This window comes from Arachis ipaensis, chromosome B2, assembly GCF_059453495.1.
Source record: "Arachis ipaensis isolate K30076 ecotype BB chromosome B2, ASM5945349v1, whole genome shotgun sequence".
NCBI classification, from domain to species: domain Eukaryota; kingdom Viridiplantae; phylum Streptophyta; class Magnoliopsida; order Fabales; family Fabaceae; genus Arachis; species Arachis ipaensis.
Genome location: NC_142437.1, coordinates 94,167,998 through 94,185,108, shown reverse-complemented (window position 1 = coordinate 94,185,108; position 17,111 = coordinate 94,167,998). Strand labels below are relative to the sequence as shown.

At 33.2% G+C, this 17,111-nt stretch overlaps 1 protein-coding gene across 7 annotated transcripts; it reads left to right on the top strand.

Annotated features, from left to right (window-relative positions):
- The first annotated feature begins 247 nt into the window (after positions 1-247).
- Positions 248-6,323, top strand: LOC107625498 (uncharacterized). Of its 7 annotated transcripts, none has more exons than XM_088503528.1 (12): positions 276-561; positions 2,202-2,311; positions 4,107-4,239; positions 4,342-4,422; positions 4,535-4,562; positions 4,705-4,787; positions 4,897-4,929; positions 5,052-5,130; positions 5,226-5,278; positions 5,379-5,439; positions 5,616-5,695; positions 5,859-6,323. In XM_088503528.1, exons 2-12 carry the CDS (start codon positions 2,277-2,279, stop codon positions 5,943-5,945), a joined length of 753 nt encoding a protein of 250 aa, XP_088359654.1. In that variant the 5' UTR covers positions 276-561; positions 2,202-2,276; the 3' UTR covers positions 5,946-6,323. The 7 variants fall into 7 exon arrangements, with proteins under 7 accessions (XP_088359655.1, XP_088359654.1, XP_088359652.1 ...); XM_088503526.1 differs by having other exon boundaries at positions 278-561; positions 2,202-2,326; XM_088503527.1 differs by lacking the exon at positions 276-561 and adding an exon at positions 1,478-1,942.
- The last annotated feature ends 10,788 nt before the right edge of the window (positions 6,324-17,111 follow it).

Here is a 17,111-nt window from a genome sequence, read left to right as displayed (position 1 = left end):
ATAAATCCGATTTTTATATAATAGAATATATATATATATATATATGTCATGCTAGGTAACCATTGACTTTTTTAACCAAAAATCAGTCACTAGGTCGATCCAGTTGATATAAAAAATCATCTGCAAAAAACTGATAAAAATCGGTCAATTTGACGGTTAACCGTTGAACCGGATGAATCGGTCCAGTTTTTTGAAGGTCCAGTTCACTCCCCCTCCCCTCAAAACGGTGCGTTTTCATTTAATAAAAAAAAAAAGGCAACATTACAATAGAATGTGAACAACAACAACCCCTTTTTTCTCTCACAAACCTAATCAAATCCCCAATTCTAAAACGCTTTTCATCGCCACCGCCTGGAACTCATCGTCTCTGTCTTCGTCGGGTAGAGGGTGGCATCGCCGCCGGGTGTGACAGAGGGTGACGTGCCCTCTTCGCCATCGCAAACGGTTGCTCAGTCTCTACCCGGAACCTCGCCGGGAATCTTTGTTCGGGGCTCGCCGTCGCAAAGTGATCCTCTTCCGAGCTCACTCTGTCACCGCCGTTTTTGCCTCGCCCTGTCTCCGGTAACCCACTGCTTCTTCAGTTTCAAATTCTAAGATTCTGACTTCTGAGTTGAGTTTGTGTACCATTCTGAGTTGGGTTGTTGCTTATATGATTCTGAATTTAGTTTGGATGCTGAGTTTGGATTTTTTTCTTAGTTTTTCTGTTTTTGGATTTCTTGGTTTTTGATGCTAAGTTTTTTATTTTTGGATTCTGGGTTTGTGTTGTTGAATATTTGATTGGAAGGCTTTTGTTGAATACTTGATTGGAAGTATGGTATTGCTTTTGTTGTTTTCTATTACATGAACGCTTGTGTTAGGTTCATCAAGTATGCTATTACTTTTACTGTTTTGTTCCAAGTTGAAGCCATGAAAGCTATGCTGAAGAAGAACAAAATGGACCAAAGAAATGAGAAGAGTTCAAGTTGCATTCCTGCAATCACAAAAGAGATGAATGATCTCACTATTGGAAATTAATTAATTTGTTTTGGTTCAATTCGATTTCAAAATAACTATCAATTTAGAAAAAATTAGTAATTAAAAAATTAATTTATTTTAGACAATTTGTCTATGTACATAGAAGTTTCGATGAACTACTTTGTCAGGTCTTTGAACCCATGCCGCATGAATTCTAGTTTTTAGAAGTTGGTTTGTGGTGCTACTTCTTATTTGCCCTTCTTTCTCTTTGAGACTTGAGAGGGTTATTAGCATTGTTCTGAAAATTGAACCGACGGGCCGGTTCAATCAGGTTAACCAGAAATTGGTCATCTAGTCGGTTCGGTTGAAGTGCAAAACTGCCTGACAAAATAAAAAAACCGGTCGAATCAGCGATTAACCGGTGAACCATTTGAACCGAACGATTTTTTTCCGGTTTACAATTTAAAAAAATAAAAAAATAAAAAAATATATAAGCCCTCCCCCATTTTCTCTCTCTTTCACTCGCGCACAATTCCACGGAACCCAGCCCCCCTCCTCTCTCTCTCTCTCCACTTCACAGAACCCTAGCCCTCTTTTCTTTCTCTCTCCCAGCCAACAGCAGCAGGAGGCCAGGAGCCACCGCCCAGTGCCTAACGCCGTCGTCGCCGACGAACTCGAATCCTCAGCCAGCGTCCAGCCTCGTCGTCGCTGATCCTCTTCTCCTGGATCCCATCTCCTCGCGTCGCTAGGTCTCATCGCCGAACGGGTGGAGGGTGCTGTCGCTGCCGGGTGGAACTGACCATGGTGGCATCAAGAATCATCGGCTGTGGAAGGTGAAGGTATACTCGTCGCCTGTCATCGTTTCTCTTCCCCTCGCCGTCGTCTCTCTCGCCGTCGTCTCTGTGTCGCCGTCGAGCCCTCTCTCTGTGTCGCGTTGAGCTCTTGATCTCTCTGTGTCGCGTTGAGCCCTCTCTCCTCGATCCCTCCGGTAAATAATGCTGCTTGAATTATTTTCACTTGTTTTTGTACTTTTGTTAATAATGCTGACTGAGTTGCTGGTGGTTTTACTATTTTAGTGATCTTTGATTTGCTGAGTTAATATTATTGAATTACTGATTTTGATCATTTTTTATTATCCTAAGTTGTTGAGTTGTTGATTTTTTGAAATGATGTTGCTATCTGGAATAATACTGTTGCTTGTTGCTGGTTTTCTGCTTTTCTGATTTGGGTATGGCTGATGTTGTAAGTGAGTGGCAAGTTCATGCGGAGGTTCAGGTTCCCTGAGAATGCCAAGATGGATCAGGTGAAGACATCCATGGAGAATGGTGTTCTTACTGTCACTGTTGCCGAGGCAGAAGTTAAGAAACCTGATGTTAAGTCCATTCAAATCATTGGTTAAACAATATAATTTTCCCTTCTGGTTTTCAAGCCTGTGTTTGCGTTTTGTTGTGAATTGTGATTGCCTAATATCTATGATGTTCATATCCTAGAAATAGAATTATAAATCATGTAGTAGTGGTAAGTAAGAAAGCAAGATTATTATGACATGAGATGTCATCAAGTATGTAGTGCACGAATGGAACCTTTTCTGTGGCTGTGCTTTGAAAATCCTGTCTATGAAGAAAATCTTGAAACTAACAATGATGATTATGATTTTTGATGATTAGAGTTTTGTTTAGTTTAAAAAGGTGAAATTTTAAATTTTATTAGGTTAGAAATTATTGAATTTAGATATTTGAAATTATATATTTAATTTTTAATAATTTTGTTTAAAATTTATTTAAACCAGTTGAATTCCGGTTGAACCTCGGTCGAACCATTAAACTAGTGAACCAGTTATCTTATCGGTTCATTGACCGGTCCGGTTTTCGCAACCTTGGTTATTAGTTTAAAAATTAAATTTGTATATTTGAAATTATATATTAAATTTTTAATAATCTAATTATATATTTAATTAAACCGGCTCAACCACGGTTCGACTCTGGTTGAACCATTGAACCAGTAGCTTGACCGGTTCAATGACCGGTTCGGTTCTCGCAACCTTGGTTTTAATCGTTCCTATTGGTCTTGTGTTGTGCTGTGTTTTAGTTGTTCTTGTTATTGTGATTTTGAGATTTTCAGCTCATCTTCATGCCCGTGTTCTTGTTTTATTATAATTTGTTATAAGTTGTTAATTGTTTCTGACTTATAATTGTTCTTATCCTTGTTCAATTCATGACTCCCTTATATATTTTGATTGATATTTTTAGGGATAATACTCATTTTGGTCCCTCAATTTGCATGCGAGTTTTAATTTAGTCCTAAAGTTTCAATCGCCTATATTTAGTTTGTAAACTATGCGAATGTGACTCATGTTAGTCCGTGGGATAATTTCCGACTTACAAACGTAACAAAACACTAACTTGGATAGCCGGATGCTACGTTAACGACATCATTTTTGTTTTGGCTCTCAAATAGTCCAAAAAATATCGTAAGTGGTATTTATTGAAACTTTTCCTCCCAAAACAAGTAATACGACGTCGTTTTACAAGTTCTAGCATGGTATTTGGTTGTCCATGTCAGTATTTCATTAACATTTTTGTGTCGGAAATTATCCACGGACTAATGTGAGACACGTTTGTAAAGTTTATGGACTAAAGAGAGGCAATTGAAATTTTATGGACTAAATTGAGGTTTGCGTGCAAGTTTAGGGATCAAACTGAGTATTAATTCATATTTTTATATATTTTTTAGTTATAAATGATAGTATCAATTAAAGAAGCACTCATTATAATTTTGTTATTTGATTTGTGAGTTTATATTTGGATAAATTGATAATATTTTGGTTGATTTAGTATTTTTAATTTGAATGATATTTTAAGATGTATATTAAATTATAATTATATTTTATTGTGTTTATTTATATATTTTATTATAAAATAGTTATTTCGATTGAATTACGGTTAAATCAATTAAATTAATGAATCAATAACTAAAGTGGTTTGATGACGGTTTGGTTTTTTGAACCATGATTATTATTATTATTATTCTCAAACCAGATTCCTAATTCAAAATATAAAGAAGTTACTCAATTTTGAAATAGAATGAGAGAAAAATAAACATCAACCCTAATTGGAGAAACATTCTGCCTGTTTATTCCCTTTTGTATCCAGGTCGGGTTTCATCTTCGAAGCTTTGCTAGGGTTTGCTGATTCAAATCATCCATCTATCATCTTCCCTTTGTTTCTGCCCTTATTAGCAGACGCTGTTGGAATTATTGCATCCATGTCTAACATCAGCAACAATGTAATTCTAACAATGTTTTTATCAGAACTTTATCCCCTTCGAATATCGCCATCTTTTTACTTTCAAAACCAACATCAAGTGTTGAATTTTGTGTTGGATCAGGTGGCTGGGGTTGACAACACCTTCAGAAGAAAATTTGATCGAGAAGAGTATTTGGAACGAGCTCAGGAGCGTGAGAGGCAGGTAATTTCTTTTTACTTAAACGCTAGTGTTCTATTTCCGAATTTCCAATCATTTCTGGCTTGTTTTTAATAATTTATGATATTGTGTTGTATTTTATGTCAAATTTGAATAGGAGGAGGAGGGTCGATCTAAATCTAAAGGTGTGCCACTTTCTTCATATTCCTCTATTTGCATTAGCTTCAAAATATTTTCAATGTTCTTGGGTTAATTATTTTGTTAAGTTGGAGAAATTTTCAAGTGATATTATATCAAGTCAACATCACCTTTGTCATATTGATGCAGCTAAAGGTCCTCCAGTGCAGAGGAAACCCCTAAAACATAGAGATTATGAAGTGGACCTTGAGTCCCGCCTAGGCAAGACTCAAGTAAGCAACTATGGACACCCATGTGATTGTTCTAGCATTTCTGAACTACTATACTTTTATATGCATCTATCTAACGTCTAAACTTTATTGATAAAATGCAATGTTGCAGGTTGTTACGCCGGTTGCACCACTGAGTCAGCAGGTATACTTTTACCATGCTATAAATATTAGGAAAACTCTCAGCTTTGTTTCAATATTTGCTATGGGCGATCTTGTGCTTTGTATGGTATGTAACTCATTTTGATATGATGACTTTCTTATCAGGCTGGATATTACTGCTCTGTTTGTGAGTGTGTGGTAAAGGACTCAGCGAACTACTTGGATCATATTAATGGAAAGAAACGTACGTGGCCATTTATATATGATTCCTTCCATTAGTTGATGCAGTTTTCAGTTAGCCTTCGCTTTGCTCATTTTATAACTATGTTTGTCTCTTAGATCAAAGAGCTTTGGGCATGTCTATGCGAGTTGAACGAGCCTCTCTCCAACAGGTCCCCTCTCAAGATAGACAATCTTTTCTGTCTGTCATTTGGTTAGAGTACATATTTTAGTATCTTTGGGAGCAGTAGTAAATTTTTTGGTGGGAAACAGGTTCAGGAACGATTTGAGGTTCTTAAGAAACGTAAAGATCTTGGCACATTCACCGAGCAAGGTAATGCATTGGATTTTACCGCATTAATCAGAATCATTCAAATTCAAAGTCAAATCTATCTATTATTCTTATTGTCTTTATCTTTGCCTGGAACTATAGACCTGTAACTTATCTTCCATGTATGATGGTCATTGACTCATTTCTTTAACATTGCCTTTGAACTGTACCTTTTGTAGATCTTGACGAAAGGGTTCTAAAACAGCAGCAAGAAGAGGAAGAAAGAAAACGATTACGTCGTGAAAAGAAGAAGGAAAAGGTCAGGAGTATGTAGTTGCTTATTTTGTATCATTGTTCCCCCTCTGTTCTCTTAATGTTCTTTTATTTTGATCGGTAATAATGGTAAACATCTTTTTAGGAGTAAAAAAAAAAGTTTTCATTCAACAAGTTAGTAATCAGGTAGTGTTTTATTTTGAATCCAGAAAGAGAAGGCAATGGAAGAACCGGAAATTGATCCTGATGTTGCGGCCATGATGGGGTTTGGTGGTTTCCGGTCATCAAAGAAATGATGCCATTCTACATGCAGGATGGACTTTCTGCAATTTTGAGCAGCTTTTCTGCAATGATAAGCTGAATCTACCAGCCTGATTCCTGGTGGTTTAAAGGTCAATCTATGGTGAAAGGAAATATTAGCGGGTTCAAAAATTGGAAGTTTGGGAGCTCGTAATTTTTTTTCTTTGGTTCTTGTATATTTCTTATGAGAACTATGTTATGTAATGTTATGTAAGCTCTACACAAGTGTGTGCTTTGACAACTACCATTAGCTCAAGTCACGATCAACGTTCGCAAATTATGCAGTAGACATTTTTGCCATTGTTACATTAGTTTGGGGGATAACAGTCAATTTAAGTACCACATTTGAGTTAAGACTCAATTTTCCCATTAAAGTTCACCTTGCCTTGAAATTGAATCTCCAAATTTCCAACTAGTATAGGATCTCCAAATATTCAATCTAACTCGTATTAACATCTCCAACGTCTGGTGTGATTTCTGTTAATGGTGTGTTAGGTTGGCACATTAACTTGCCATGGTGTGATTATATTTAATGATAAAAAACTCTTACCTTTTTTAATTTTATTTGTAAAAGATCTCATCAAAATTCTCTCTTTAAAAATGTGAGATATTATATATGTCATGTTTTTAAACCTTTGGTATTTAGATTCAAATGAAGCCTTCATTCCGTAGTTTTTCAATCTTGTTTCATTGATGAAAAAAATTGTTTCAGCTATCGATCAATTACCCATATAAAATTTTTAATCAATCGCTAATATAAAAACTTGAAGAAATTTGATAATTAAATTGTATTTCATATATAATATAATAAAACTATATTCATACTTATAATTAAATATTCGATAACTACTAAAGTAATATTCCAAAAATTATATCATTGACAAAAATAACTTTAAAAAAAGAAACAACAAATAAGTATAAGCCGTATTGAAATCGGACAAAAATGAACGAAAAATGCTAAGCCGACCAAGATCTTTGTTGAGATGACATACTCTGATAATCCGGTTCCGGCTTGTAATGAAAGTCCCCGAATCAATTCAATATGAACCGTAATTTCCCAGTTGTATACCCCATGTCAAATCAAATACAAAAAGAACAAATTATGAATTCATAAGGCCACCTTAGGCATTGGCTCAATCAAAGTATATATTCAGAATCACAATCACTTCACAACATTGCCATGCTGGTAAACCAGGAATAATTGATCCCTCTGTAATTATTAATTAACATCCTTATATTCTGTGACTGTTTCCAAGGATACTTCTAGTCCCAATCCAAACCTTCAGGGAAGGGCAGATCAGAGAAATTTATAGTTGGCATTGACTTCCAGTGGAAGTTGGGTTCCCATTCTGCTTCTTTGAGGATTTTCAAGATCTCTTTTGCAACTATCTTGCTTCCCTCAGCTGTAAGATGAATCCCATCGCTGTCCAATAACCAAACAAGCTAATCAAATGAAGGAAATTTAGAAACTATGAGAGCTTGCTTACATGAAGCAAACGTCTCGCCAACTGAATTCATGGAACACACTACGTTCTGGTATGGAAAGTGGTAGGTGCTACGTCATGTAAAAATATTTAATATGGAAATTATTCTTAGGCGTTTTGGTAGGCACATTAATTATAAATTGATCCTTGTGAATTCGTATGCGATACGTCTGGTAAATTCATGTAACTATGCGCGTATGTAATATAAGAGTCGGATAGTAATTCACCTGTTTCCCAGAAGTTGTGGCTCATTGACAGGAGGAGAACCAAGAAATATGATGCGCGTTTTCTTTGAAAGGCTCTGGAAATCATTGACAGTCATCTCAAACTTTGCATCCAGTGATTATAAAAAGGAACTACTCAGACACATACGTTTAAAATATTTTTTAATAATTAAAATTTAATACATATAATTAATTAAAATCGTATTATTTTTGTTAAAATTAGATTAAATAAATTAATTTTGGCCAAAAAATCAATAAATCAAATATTGAATCGATCTAAATTAATATTTTTTTTATAAAAAATAACTACAGTAATCTTATTATAAAAAATAATTAAAATATTTTTATTATATATATATATATATATATTTTTTTTTTTTATTTTTTATTTTGAGAACCTTAACTTCTAACCCTTTGACAGCACAGAGAGAAGAAAAGGATTAAGATTTAGGTTTCTCAAAATAATAATAATAATAATAATAATAATAATAATAATAATAATAATAATAATGATAATAGTATTTTAGTTATTTTTTATAAAAAATATTAATTTAGACCAATATAAAAGATAATTTACTGTTTTTTGGCTAAATTAATATGTCTGATATAATTTTGATTATAATAATACGATTTAATAATTATATATATTAAATTTTAATTACTAAAAAATATTTTTAAAAAATGACGTTTTAATTTATCTGAATGGTTCCTTCATATAAACCAAAAAAGAAAATGCTGCTATGCTGTGAAACTTTTGTTTACCTTTAGATGGATAGCAATTTTGGTCATATTTTGAATGTATTCTTGGAGGCCACTTGGATGCGCAAGTACCGAATCATTGCCGCCCAAGTACACAATTACCAATGATGGTTGCTCATTGGCATCCTGCATAAAAAAAGATATCATAATAAAAGGGTGATTAGAAATAATAACTTGAATAAAAATTGCAACACATTTGAAAGATACTGTAAAAATGAAGCTCTATTTTTCAGAAACTAACGTATTTAAGAATTAAGAAGATCGATAATCATTACTCTTTTAGTATATCTCAATCAAAATATGAGCAGCAAAAAGCGCAAGGCTCTTGAAGCTAATAAATATGTGGCACTAGCTTATAGTCAATTTGATGATACCTGGGAAAAATTTGTTCGAGAACTTGGAGAGTCAAAATTATATCTGCCTATATTAATCCATCAAAATACAGTATTACTCCAGTCCCATAAAGCCACATATAAAGCAATTTAAGATTAATTTCCATTATTATGCTGATATTTTAAATAGAGGTATTAAGAAACAACATCTTTAGTTAAAGGAATAGAAAGTTGATTCAAATGACATTGTTAATTATGTATTATGTTAAGCCTAAGAAGAGGCCACTTAGATAAAAGATGGATATTTTCCATAATGAGGCATGGATACTTCTAAATGACTGGTATACTCATACGGTCATACCGGACAGGTACTTGTGAGTTGTGAGTGTTTCTTAATCAAATATTATAATGAAAACAATTATATCAATAACGCAGCTATAGTAAAATATCAAACTTTTATAGTTAAATTATTCAATCTACTTTTTAAGTTATAAATGAAACAAATTGGTATAATACTTTGAAGGTTAGATAATAATATTGTTTTTATTATACAACTAAATCTCTTTGTTATTTTCACCAATCACCATGGTCTCCTAACGACAGAATTTTACGTGACACGTTAGATATACCGACGTGTCACTCAATTAAATTGGAACAAATAATTCTCTCACTAAAATTTTTAATTGAGACAAATAATTTCTTCACCAAAATTTTTAATTAGAATAAATAGTCCCTCAAAAGAAAACATCATTTCTTTTTCTTCCTATCCTTCCTATTCCTCTTTTTCTTCCTTTGTGAATGAAATTATTTGCTAAATGACTAATGTTCTATCCTATTCTTCATAACATACCATGGGATAAGAATCACTTTAAGATCATTTTCCGTTTTAGTTTTAACCCTATTGGTTTTAGGTCTGGACATCCTAGTGTATATGAGCTACATATTTTGTTCAACAACAATTGAGTTGTTTGAATAAAGCCTGAAAAATAAAAAAGGCCCACGTATTATATTATCCATTCTCTCTACCTCTCTCGTTTTCTCATTTGTTTCATTTTTTTTTGGTGACTTCTCATTTGTTTCATTTAATTAAATTAAGAGTCCTGCGGTCATCCCAAAAAAAAAAAAAAAAAAAAATTCAGAGTCCTGTCCTTCCTACGTACATCTAGGGATGGCAAGTGGGGAAGTCGCCCCACCCCGCCTAATGAGACGGTTTCAGAATCCCAACCTGTTTTGTCTAATGGCGGATTAAGCCCGCCAAATATTCTTTTTTTTTTTTATTTTTAACTATTAAATAATATATATAAAGATATAAAAAAATCTCTTTTGTTTTTTACTTTTAACTATTATAATTTCTAAAGTATAAATGAATTATAATTTTTATATTCACAAACATTAAAATCTTTGTAATTATAAATATATTATAAACATAATTATAAACCAAGTTTTCATCCAAAACATAATTATAAATATTGTTCCCAAAGCAAAATAAACATAATCCAAAACATAATTAACAATATTGTCTCTAAAATAAAATAAACATAATCTAAAACACTCAATTTTCATCTTCATTCTCTTGTAAGTTGGGTTGGGGAAAGTTGGATTTTGGTAAAAAAATTGTAAAAATATCCCTTGGCAAAAAAATACTAAGCCCGGCAGACCGCCAAAGCCTGCCAAAATCCGCGGTCTAAGCAGTGCAGGTTAAGCGGGCTTTTGCTATTTGGTGGTCCCAAATTTCCAGTCCGGCCCGCCTTTTTTGGCGGTTACGCGGCCCAGCCCGGCGGGTTTAGGCCCGTTTGCCACCCCTACGTACATCGTATTAAACGTGGTTAAAGACTGCTTGCTGGAGTGTTGGAGTTCGAATTCCGCCTTGTGTATGCAGCAACTCATTAGCCAACGACAGAATCTTAAATGGAGTTTAGATCCGTGACGAATTAGCTTTTAACCTGTCGGATTGAAAAATACGGCGACAAACCAAAAAAAAAAAAAAAAGAAAAAAACTGCTTGCTGGCAAACAAGTTTCATGGAATTAGATTCTTAATAGAAATTATCTTTGAGTTTTATTTTTATTCTTATTTATTTATTTTAAAAGGATAAAGTATATTTTTTGTGATTTATATTTTTTTTAAATATTTTTAATATTTAATTTTATTTAATTTTGTTTCTAATATTTTTGATTTATTTAATTTTATTTTTAATAACTTTTATTTATTTCAAAATTATTCGTAAACTTTTTTAATTTTGTCTTCAATATTCTAAATAGAATTAATATTAAAGAATATTTTTAATACAAACTGAAAATATTAAAGATATAATTAAATATGAGTAAATATTAAAAATATTTTTTTTAAAAAATTATAAATATTAAAAATAAATTAAAAAATACACTTTATCCATGTTGAAATAACTCTTAGAAAGACGATGAGAACTGAGTGCAGGATAAACACAAATTAAAATAATAGCTTAAATTATTACCCGTTATTTGTCAAGAAAGAATCTCAATACATGTAACCTTCACAGATATTTATAGAAAAGATATTAACGACAAAGTCAATGTTTTACTTTAATTATTCAATTAAACAAAGTTACCGTAAATACTTGCCAAAATTTTGATATGATTCAACAAGTTTCAAGCGCTGCCTTCAGGCAAAGAAGCCTAATTTTGGTATAAATATTAAATAGTTATGTTACGAGTTTTGACCATCAAGAACATACGGAAGCTATAATTAGCCTACTACTCATTTTATTGTTTTACTTGTGTATTTTTTCTCCTATTACCTTTAATTATTTATTATTGCAGAACTTAAAATTATTGTAAGCTTTTTTACTCTTTTTATTCATTTTTTAAATTTCAGACCTTTTAATAGGTTTAAATCAATCAAACTTAATAAAAAGCCAAATTTACTAATAAAAAAATTATAATAAACTGCAAGTTAGATCAGACTGAAACAAATGTAAAATTAAAGTTCGAACATATTAAAAATAAAGGAGTCAATGTGATAAAAATGTCTAAAACATCTTTTTTTAAATATGTTTTTAATAATTAAAATTTAACACATATAATTGATTAAATCGTATTAATTTTGTTAAAATTAGGCTAGACAATTTAATTTAACCGAAAAATAGTAAATTAAATTTTGAATCGATCTAAATTAATATTATTTTTTATAAAAAATGACTACAATATCCCCATTATAGAAAATGACTAAAATTCTCTTATTATATATATTAGAATCCTAAATTTTAACTATTTTCTTCTTTGTCGTCGTAGAGTTAGGATTTAGAGTTTTCAATATATATATATATATATAATAGAGGTATTATAATTATTTTTTATAATAGAAATATTATAGTCATTTTTTATAAAAAATATTAATTTATATCTTTTCAAAATTTAATTTATTGATTTTTTAGCTAAACTAATTTATCTGATCTAATTTTAATAAAAATAACATAATTTAATTAATTATATGTATTAAATTTTAATTTTAAAAAAATATCTTAAAAAAATATTTTTTACATCTTTATCTAAATGACTCCCTAAAAATAAAGTTTGATGGGAACTGCCTGTTTTTACTTACTAACTAGAATTGAGACATGCTTCAATTGATAAACATTTTTTATTATTGTTAGGATTTGGTTGAATTAGTTCCACATTGCTCAGGATAGCAAATGGAGTGGGTGGCCTAGGCTATAAATATGAGGCTAAGTTCTCCATTTGTTTTTGCACCAGTCAGAAACACTTTAAGCTTGTATCTAATTTTTCTTTTCCTCTGTACTTTTTATTAGAGAGTGTTGTGAGGTGTAGTTAGATATTTGCTTTGAGAGAGTGTGGGTGTACTGGGGTGTCGGTGAGAGAAAGAAGTCTATGTGTTGTAACAATTTTCACATAGTGATATTCTCTGGTTGTCATTTGACAACGGCCGTGGTTTTTTTTCCGGTAATTGGAGTTTCCACGTTAAATTCTTGTGTTGTGATTGTGTCTATTTTATTTCTCTGTCAAAGGTGTTTTCTCAAGGGGGAATGGTGTATTATTCCCAACAAGTGGTATTAGAGCTTCGGTTCGGTGGGATTTATTCTTAGTATGCTCTGTGGTTGCAGTCTAGTCTGACCTTCCACATCAGAAAAGAATTTTGTCCTGTGGCTTGAGGTTGATCTTTGGTTGCTGTTGTTGTTGCTGGAAGGCAGTGTGACACTGTGAGAGTGCAGTTTGGAAAGGTTCTGGCTAAGGAAAGACCTGGTATTTAAGTGTGTCCATTGTGACCCACCTCTCTTTCCTGGGGACCCTTCCTAGTGCACGGTCTACAGTTGAGTTATACTATTCCAGTATACGGTTGCAACAATGTCAGGATATTCAAGTGCTGTGAAGCTTGAAATAGAGAAATTTGATAGAAGAATCAATTTTGGCTTGTGACAAATACAAGTCAAGGATGTGTTGATACAATCAGGTTTGCACAAGGCGTTGAAGGAGAAGATCTCTGGTTGCTCTCTCTATGAGAGAAGATGATGTTCTCTAGAAGACAAGAAGTATCCTCATGGTATTACCGCACTGCCATGGATAAGGATAAGTTGTGGCAATCGGGTCCACAATTGCACATGGGCATTGGTTGGCATTGAGATGCAAGGTGTGTAGCGGAGTTAAGTCGATGGCTGAAGAACTTCCAGGAAAAGCCAATTTGGAAGTTGCACCATGAATTTTCAGCAAGGTTTCGATCTGTACCAAGGTGAAATGCTTGGAGTGGTCTAATTCCAAGTGAGTATACTTTCATGGTGGAGTATGATAGTTCTCTGAACTATGATTGTCGGTATAGACAATGGCAGCAAAGAATTGTTGGTGTTGACAATGGAAGCTGAAGATGTGTGACTATTTCAATCAAGGTGGAGATTGTTAGAATTTGCTGGAATTAGTCCCACATTGCTCAGGATAGCAAATGGAGTGGGTGGCCTAGGCTATAAATATGAGGCTAAGTTCTCCATTTGTTTTTGCACCAGTTAGAAACACTTTAAGCTTGTATCTGATTTTTCTTTTCCTCTGTACTCTTTATTAGAGAGTGTTGTGAGGTGTAGTTAGATATTTGCTTTGAGAGAGTGTGGGTGTATTGGGGTGCCGGTGAGAGAAAGAAGTCTATGTGTTGTAACAATTTTCACATAGCGATATTCTCTGGTTGTCATTTGACAACGGCCGTGGTTTTTTCTCCGGTAATTGGAGTTTCCACGTTAAATTCTTGTGTTGTGATTGTGTCTATTTTATTTCTCTGTCAAAGGTGTTTTCTCAAGGGAGAATGGTGTCTTATTCCCAACAATTATAAACTCCAGCTAACTAGGAGTTTTCAATTTTCATAAAATAATCCAGTCAACAATTGGCATTTTCATTTTTTTTTTGTTGCCTTTTTCCAAAGGGACACCTTTATAGAGAGGATTTGTATAATTTTCCATAATTTAGAATATTGGACTAGTAAAATCTTGGTGGTTCTGTATAGGCAAAGAACGCCATCATGGATACTGGAACTTGACACCTAAATGTATAACATCTTCTAATGCCTTGAAAGTTCAATAATAAATAAAATTTGAAGTTGAAATATTCAAACATTTATTCTTTTCAAGTCAATTTTATCCAAGTTGAAAACTTATGAAATAAAATCATTTTCAACCATCAACCATTCAGAGATAACTTACATATGCAAGCTAGTTCTTATGACTATGATTATTCAATTAGATATTTCCCAGTCTTGAAAACGATTTCTAATTATAAGATTCAACTTGTGATAGCACTATTCTTCAAAACGAAAAAATTTCACTGTCTAGTATTTAGTAGTCAATGGCATGATTAAGAAGCTAGGCAAGGCATGCAAACATACATATCAAGGATGAATATATGTTTCTTAGAAACTGAGCCACTAAGTCAATAATAAAATTTACTACGTGAAGGGAACAAAATTCTATCTGATTTGAGAAAATATTTTGTTTTTATTTCTATTGTTTTCTATTTATAGATTTGGTGGGAAAAAATAGAATAGTAAAAATAATAAAATAAATAGTTTTTTTTTTGCATTTTTTTATAAAAGTCTAAAATAAAAAGCCAAAATACAAACCACATACCAGGCGGCGACAAACACACAATAAATTTTGATACTTTCTAGAAATAATTGAATTTAATTCAATATTAAAAAACTAGTTCATTGAGATAGGAATGGTCAAGCACGACATATAAAAACTATTTAATAGATTTTATCTCAAATGAAGGTGGAATTTTAACAAATACTGTTTCTTCTTACCAAAGTTAGTAATAATAGATAGAAAAAAATATACATAAAAAAACAACTAATTAATAATCAGTATAAATTGTGAAAAGAAAGAAAAGAAAAAAAATTCAATTATGAATAATTTAGAACAAAAAAAGGGGCGATGTATGTGAAAAAAAAAATAATAAGAAGGAAAAGAAAAGCAGCAAAGTATTGATCTAGTGATCAATGGGGCTTTGAGGGAATTGTTAGAGGTAATGATCCATGACTGGAGAAGAGAAGGGGAAGAAAGTTACAGATGAATTGAGAAGATGATAGACCTAGAATATGTAATGTAATGAAATTCAATTAAAGAGGAATTGTATTGATGAGATGAGAAGTATATTGATGAAATGAGAAAATGATGGATTTAAAAAAAGTGATACAGAGAATTTATTCCTATTCGAGTTGGATGCTTATTCCAATTCACACTAGAATTCACTAAATTTTTTATCTGAATTTTCGCACTAAATTTTCTACCTGAATTCCTGTTACATTTTTCTCAATATAAACCCCCTAACTAATTTACTAGGGTATCAAGGTGATGTAATTTTCACGCTCTTCCTCTTATATCAGTTGAAATATAATCTTTCATTCAAGTGGGTTTATTCCTAGTCCTAGGAGCAATAGGTTTAGCTTCAATTGGCCCAATTAATCTCTAAATTCTTTACTGCTGCAGGGCTGTTCTCATTTTCATTTGGGCTTAGAAAGCTATCAACATTCCCACTCTCCACAGGGATCTTGTCCTCAAGGTCAATGTTGGAAAACAACGTGCGAAGAGTAGCTTCGTCTTTCCAAGTTGTCTCCTCTGCAGAAGACCTTCCCAGTCCACAAGAACTTGAGACCGTGGTCCGTCCTGGGTGTTGACAATTCGTCGAGCCAGAATCGCGAGAAGAATAGGTCGCAAAGAGGAAGGCAAGTTGGAGGTCGAAGATGTCACCGTCGTCAATTCGCCATAGTACTCCTTCAACACTGACACATAAAATACGGGTGCAAGGCACATGCATCAGGTAGCTTCAGACAGTAAGCCACTAATCCAATCCTTTGAACTATTTGATATGGACCATAGTATCGTTGGTGGAATTTGTTGAATTTGTCCCTTGTGAGAGAACGCTGTTTATAGGCTCTGATTTTCAACAAAATCCATTATCCCACCTCAAATTGCTTCTCTCTTCTATGTTTAATAGCCTATTTCCGCATATTTTTCTGAGCCAGTTGTAGGCAGTAACGTAACTCGCGATCGAGAGCGGCCCTTAGTTGCAACATTTCATCAACCTCCAATACAGTACTAGAGCCAGGGTTATAACCAGGGATAGTACGCATAGGGAAGCAATACAAGGCCTTACGAGGAGACATATTGATTTATGAATGAAAAGATCCCTTATAACAAAATTTAGCCTATATGAAGTAGAAAATCTACTTGTGTATAAAAGAATGAGTGAAAATCCACAAATACTGTTCCACTGTCCTGTTCACCACCTCAGTTTGACCATCACTCTGAAGGTGATAAACGGTGCTATAATGTAGTTTGGTATTGCTGAACTCAAACAGGTTTTTTCAAAATTTTCTTAGAAAAATAGGATTACAATCCAAAACCATGGTAGTCCGAAACCCATAGAGGCGCACAATCATATGAATGAAGGCTGTGGCTACATCCTTCGCGAAAAAACCCGACTTCAGTGCCGATAAATGACCCATTTTACTGAAATGATCAACCACTATAATAATGATATTGTACGCCGCTGATTTGGGCAGTTGAACAATGAAGTTCAGAGAAACTACCTCCCATGGGCTAGTAGGAATAGGGAGGGGTTGCAATAAACCTTGAGCTTTAGCTGGCACATACTTAGTAACTTGACAATCTAAGCACTGTGCAATGAACTTGTGCATATTGGCACGCATTCTGGGCCAAAAAAAGCATCACTAGGACCCTTGTAAGTCTTAAGAACTCCTCGATGTCCCCACGTAATGATGAGTGAAATTCACTTAAGAGCAATTCTCGCAGCCCCTAAAAATCCGGAACCCAAACATGACCTTGGTACAGTAATATTCCCTCAATGACAACATAATCTAATCCAAATTTCC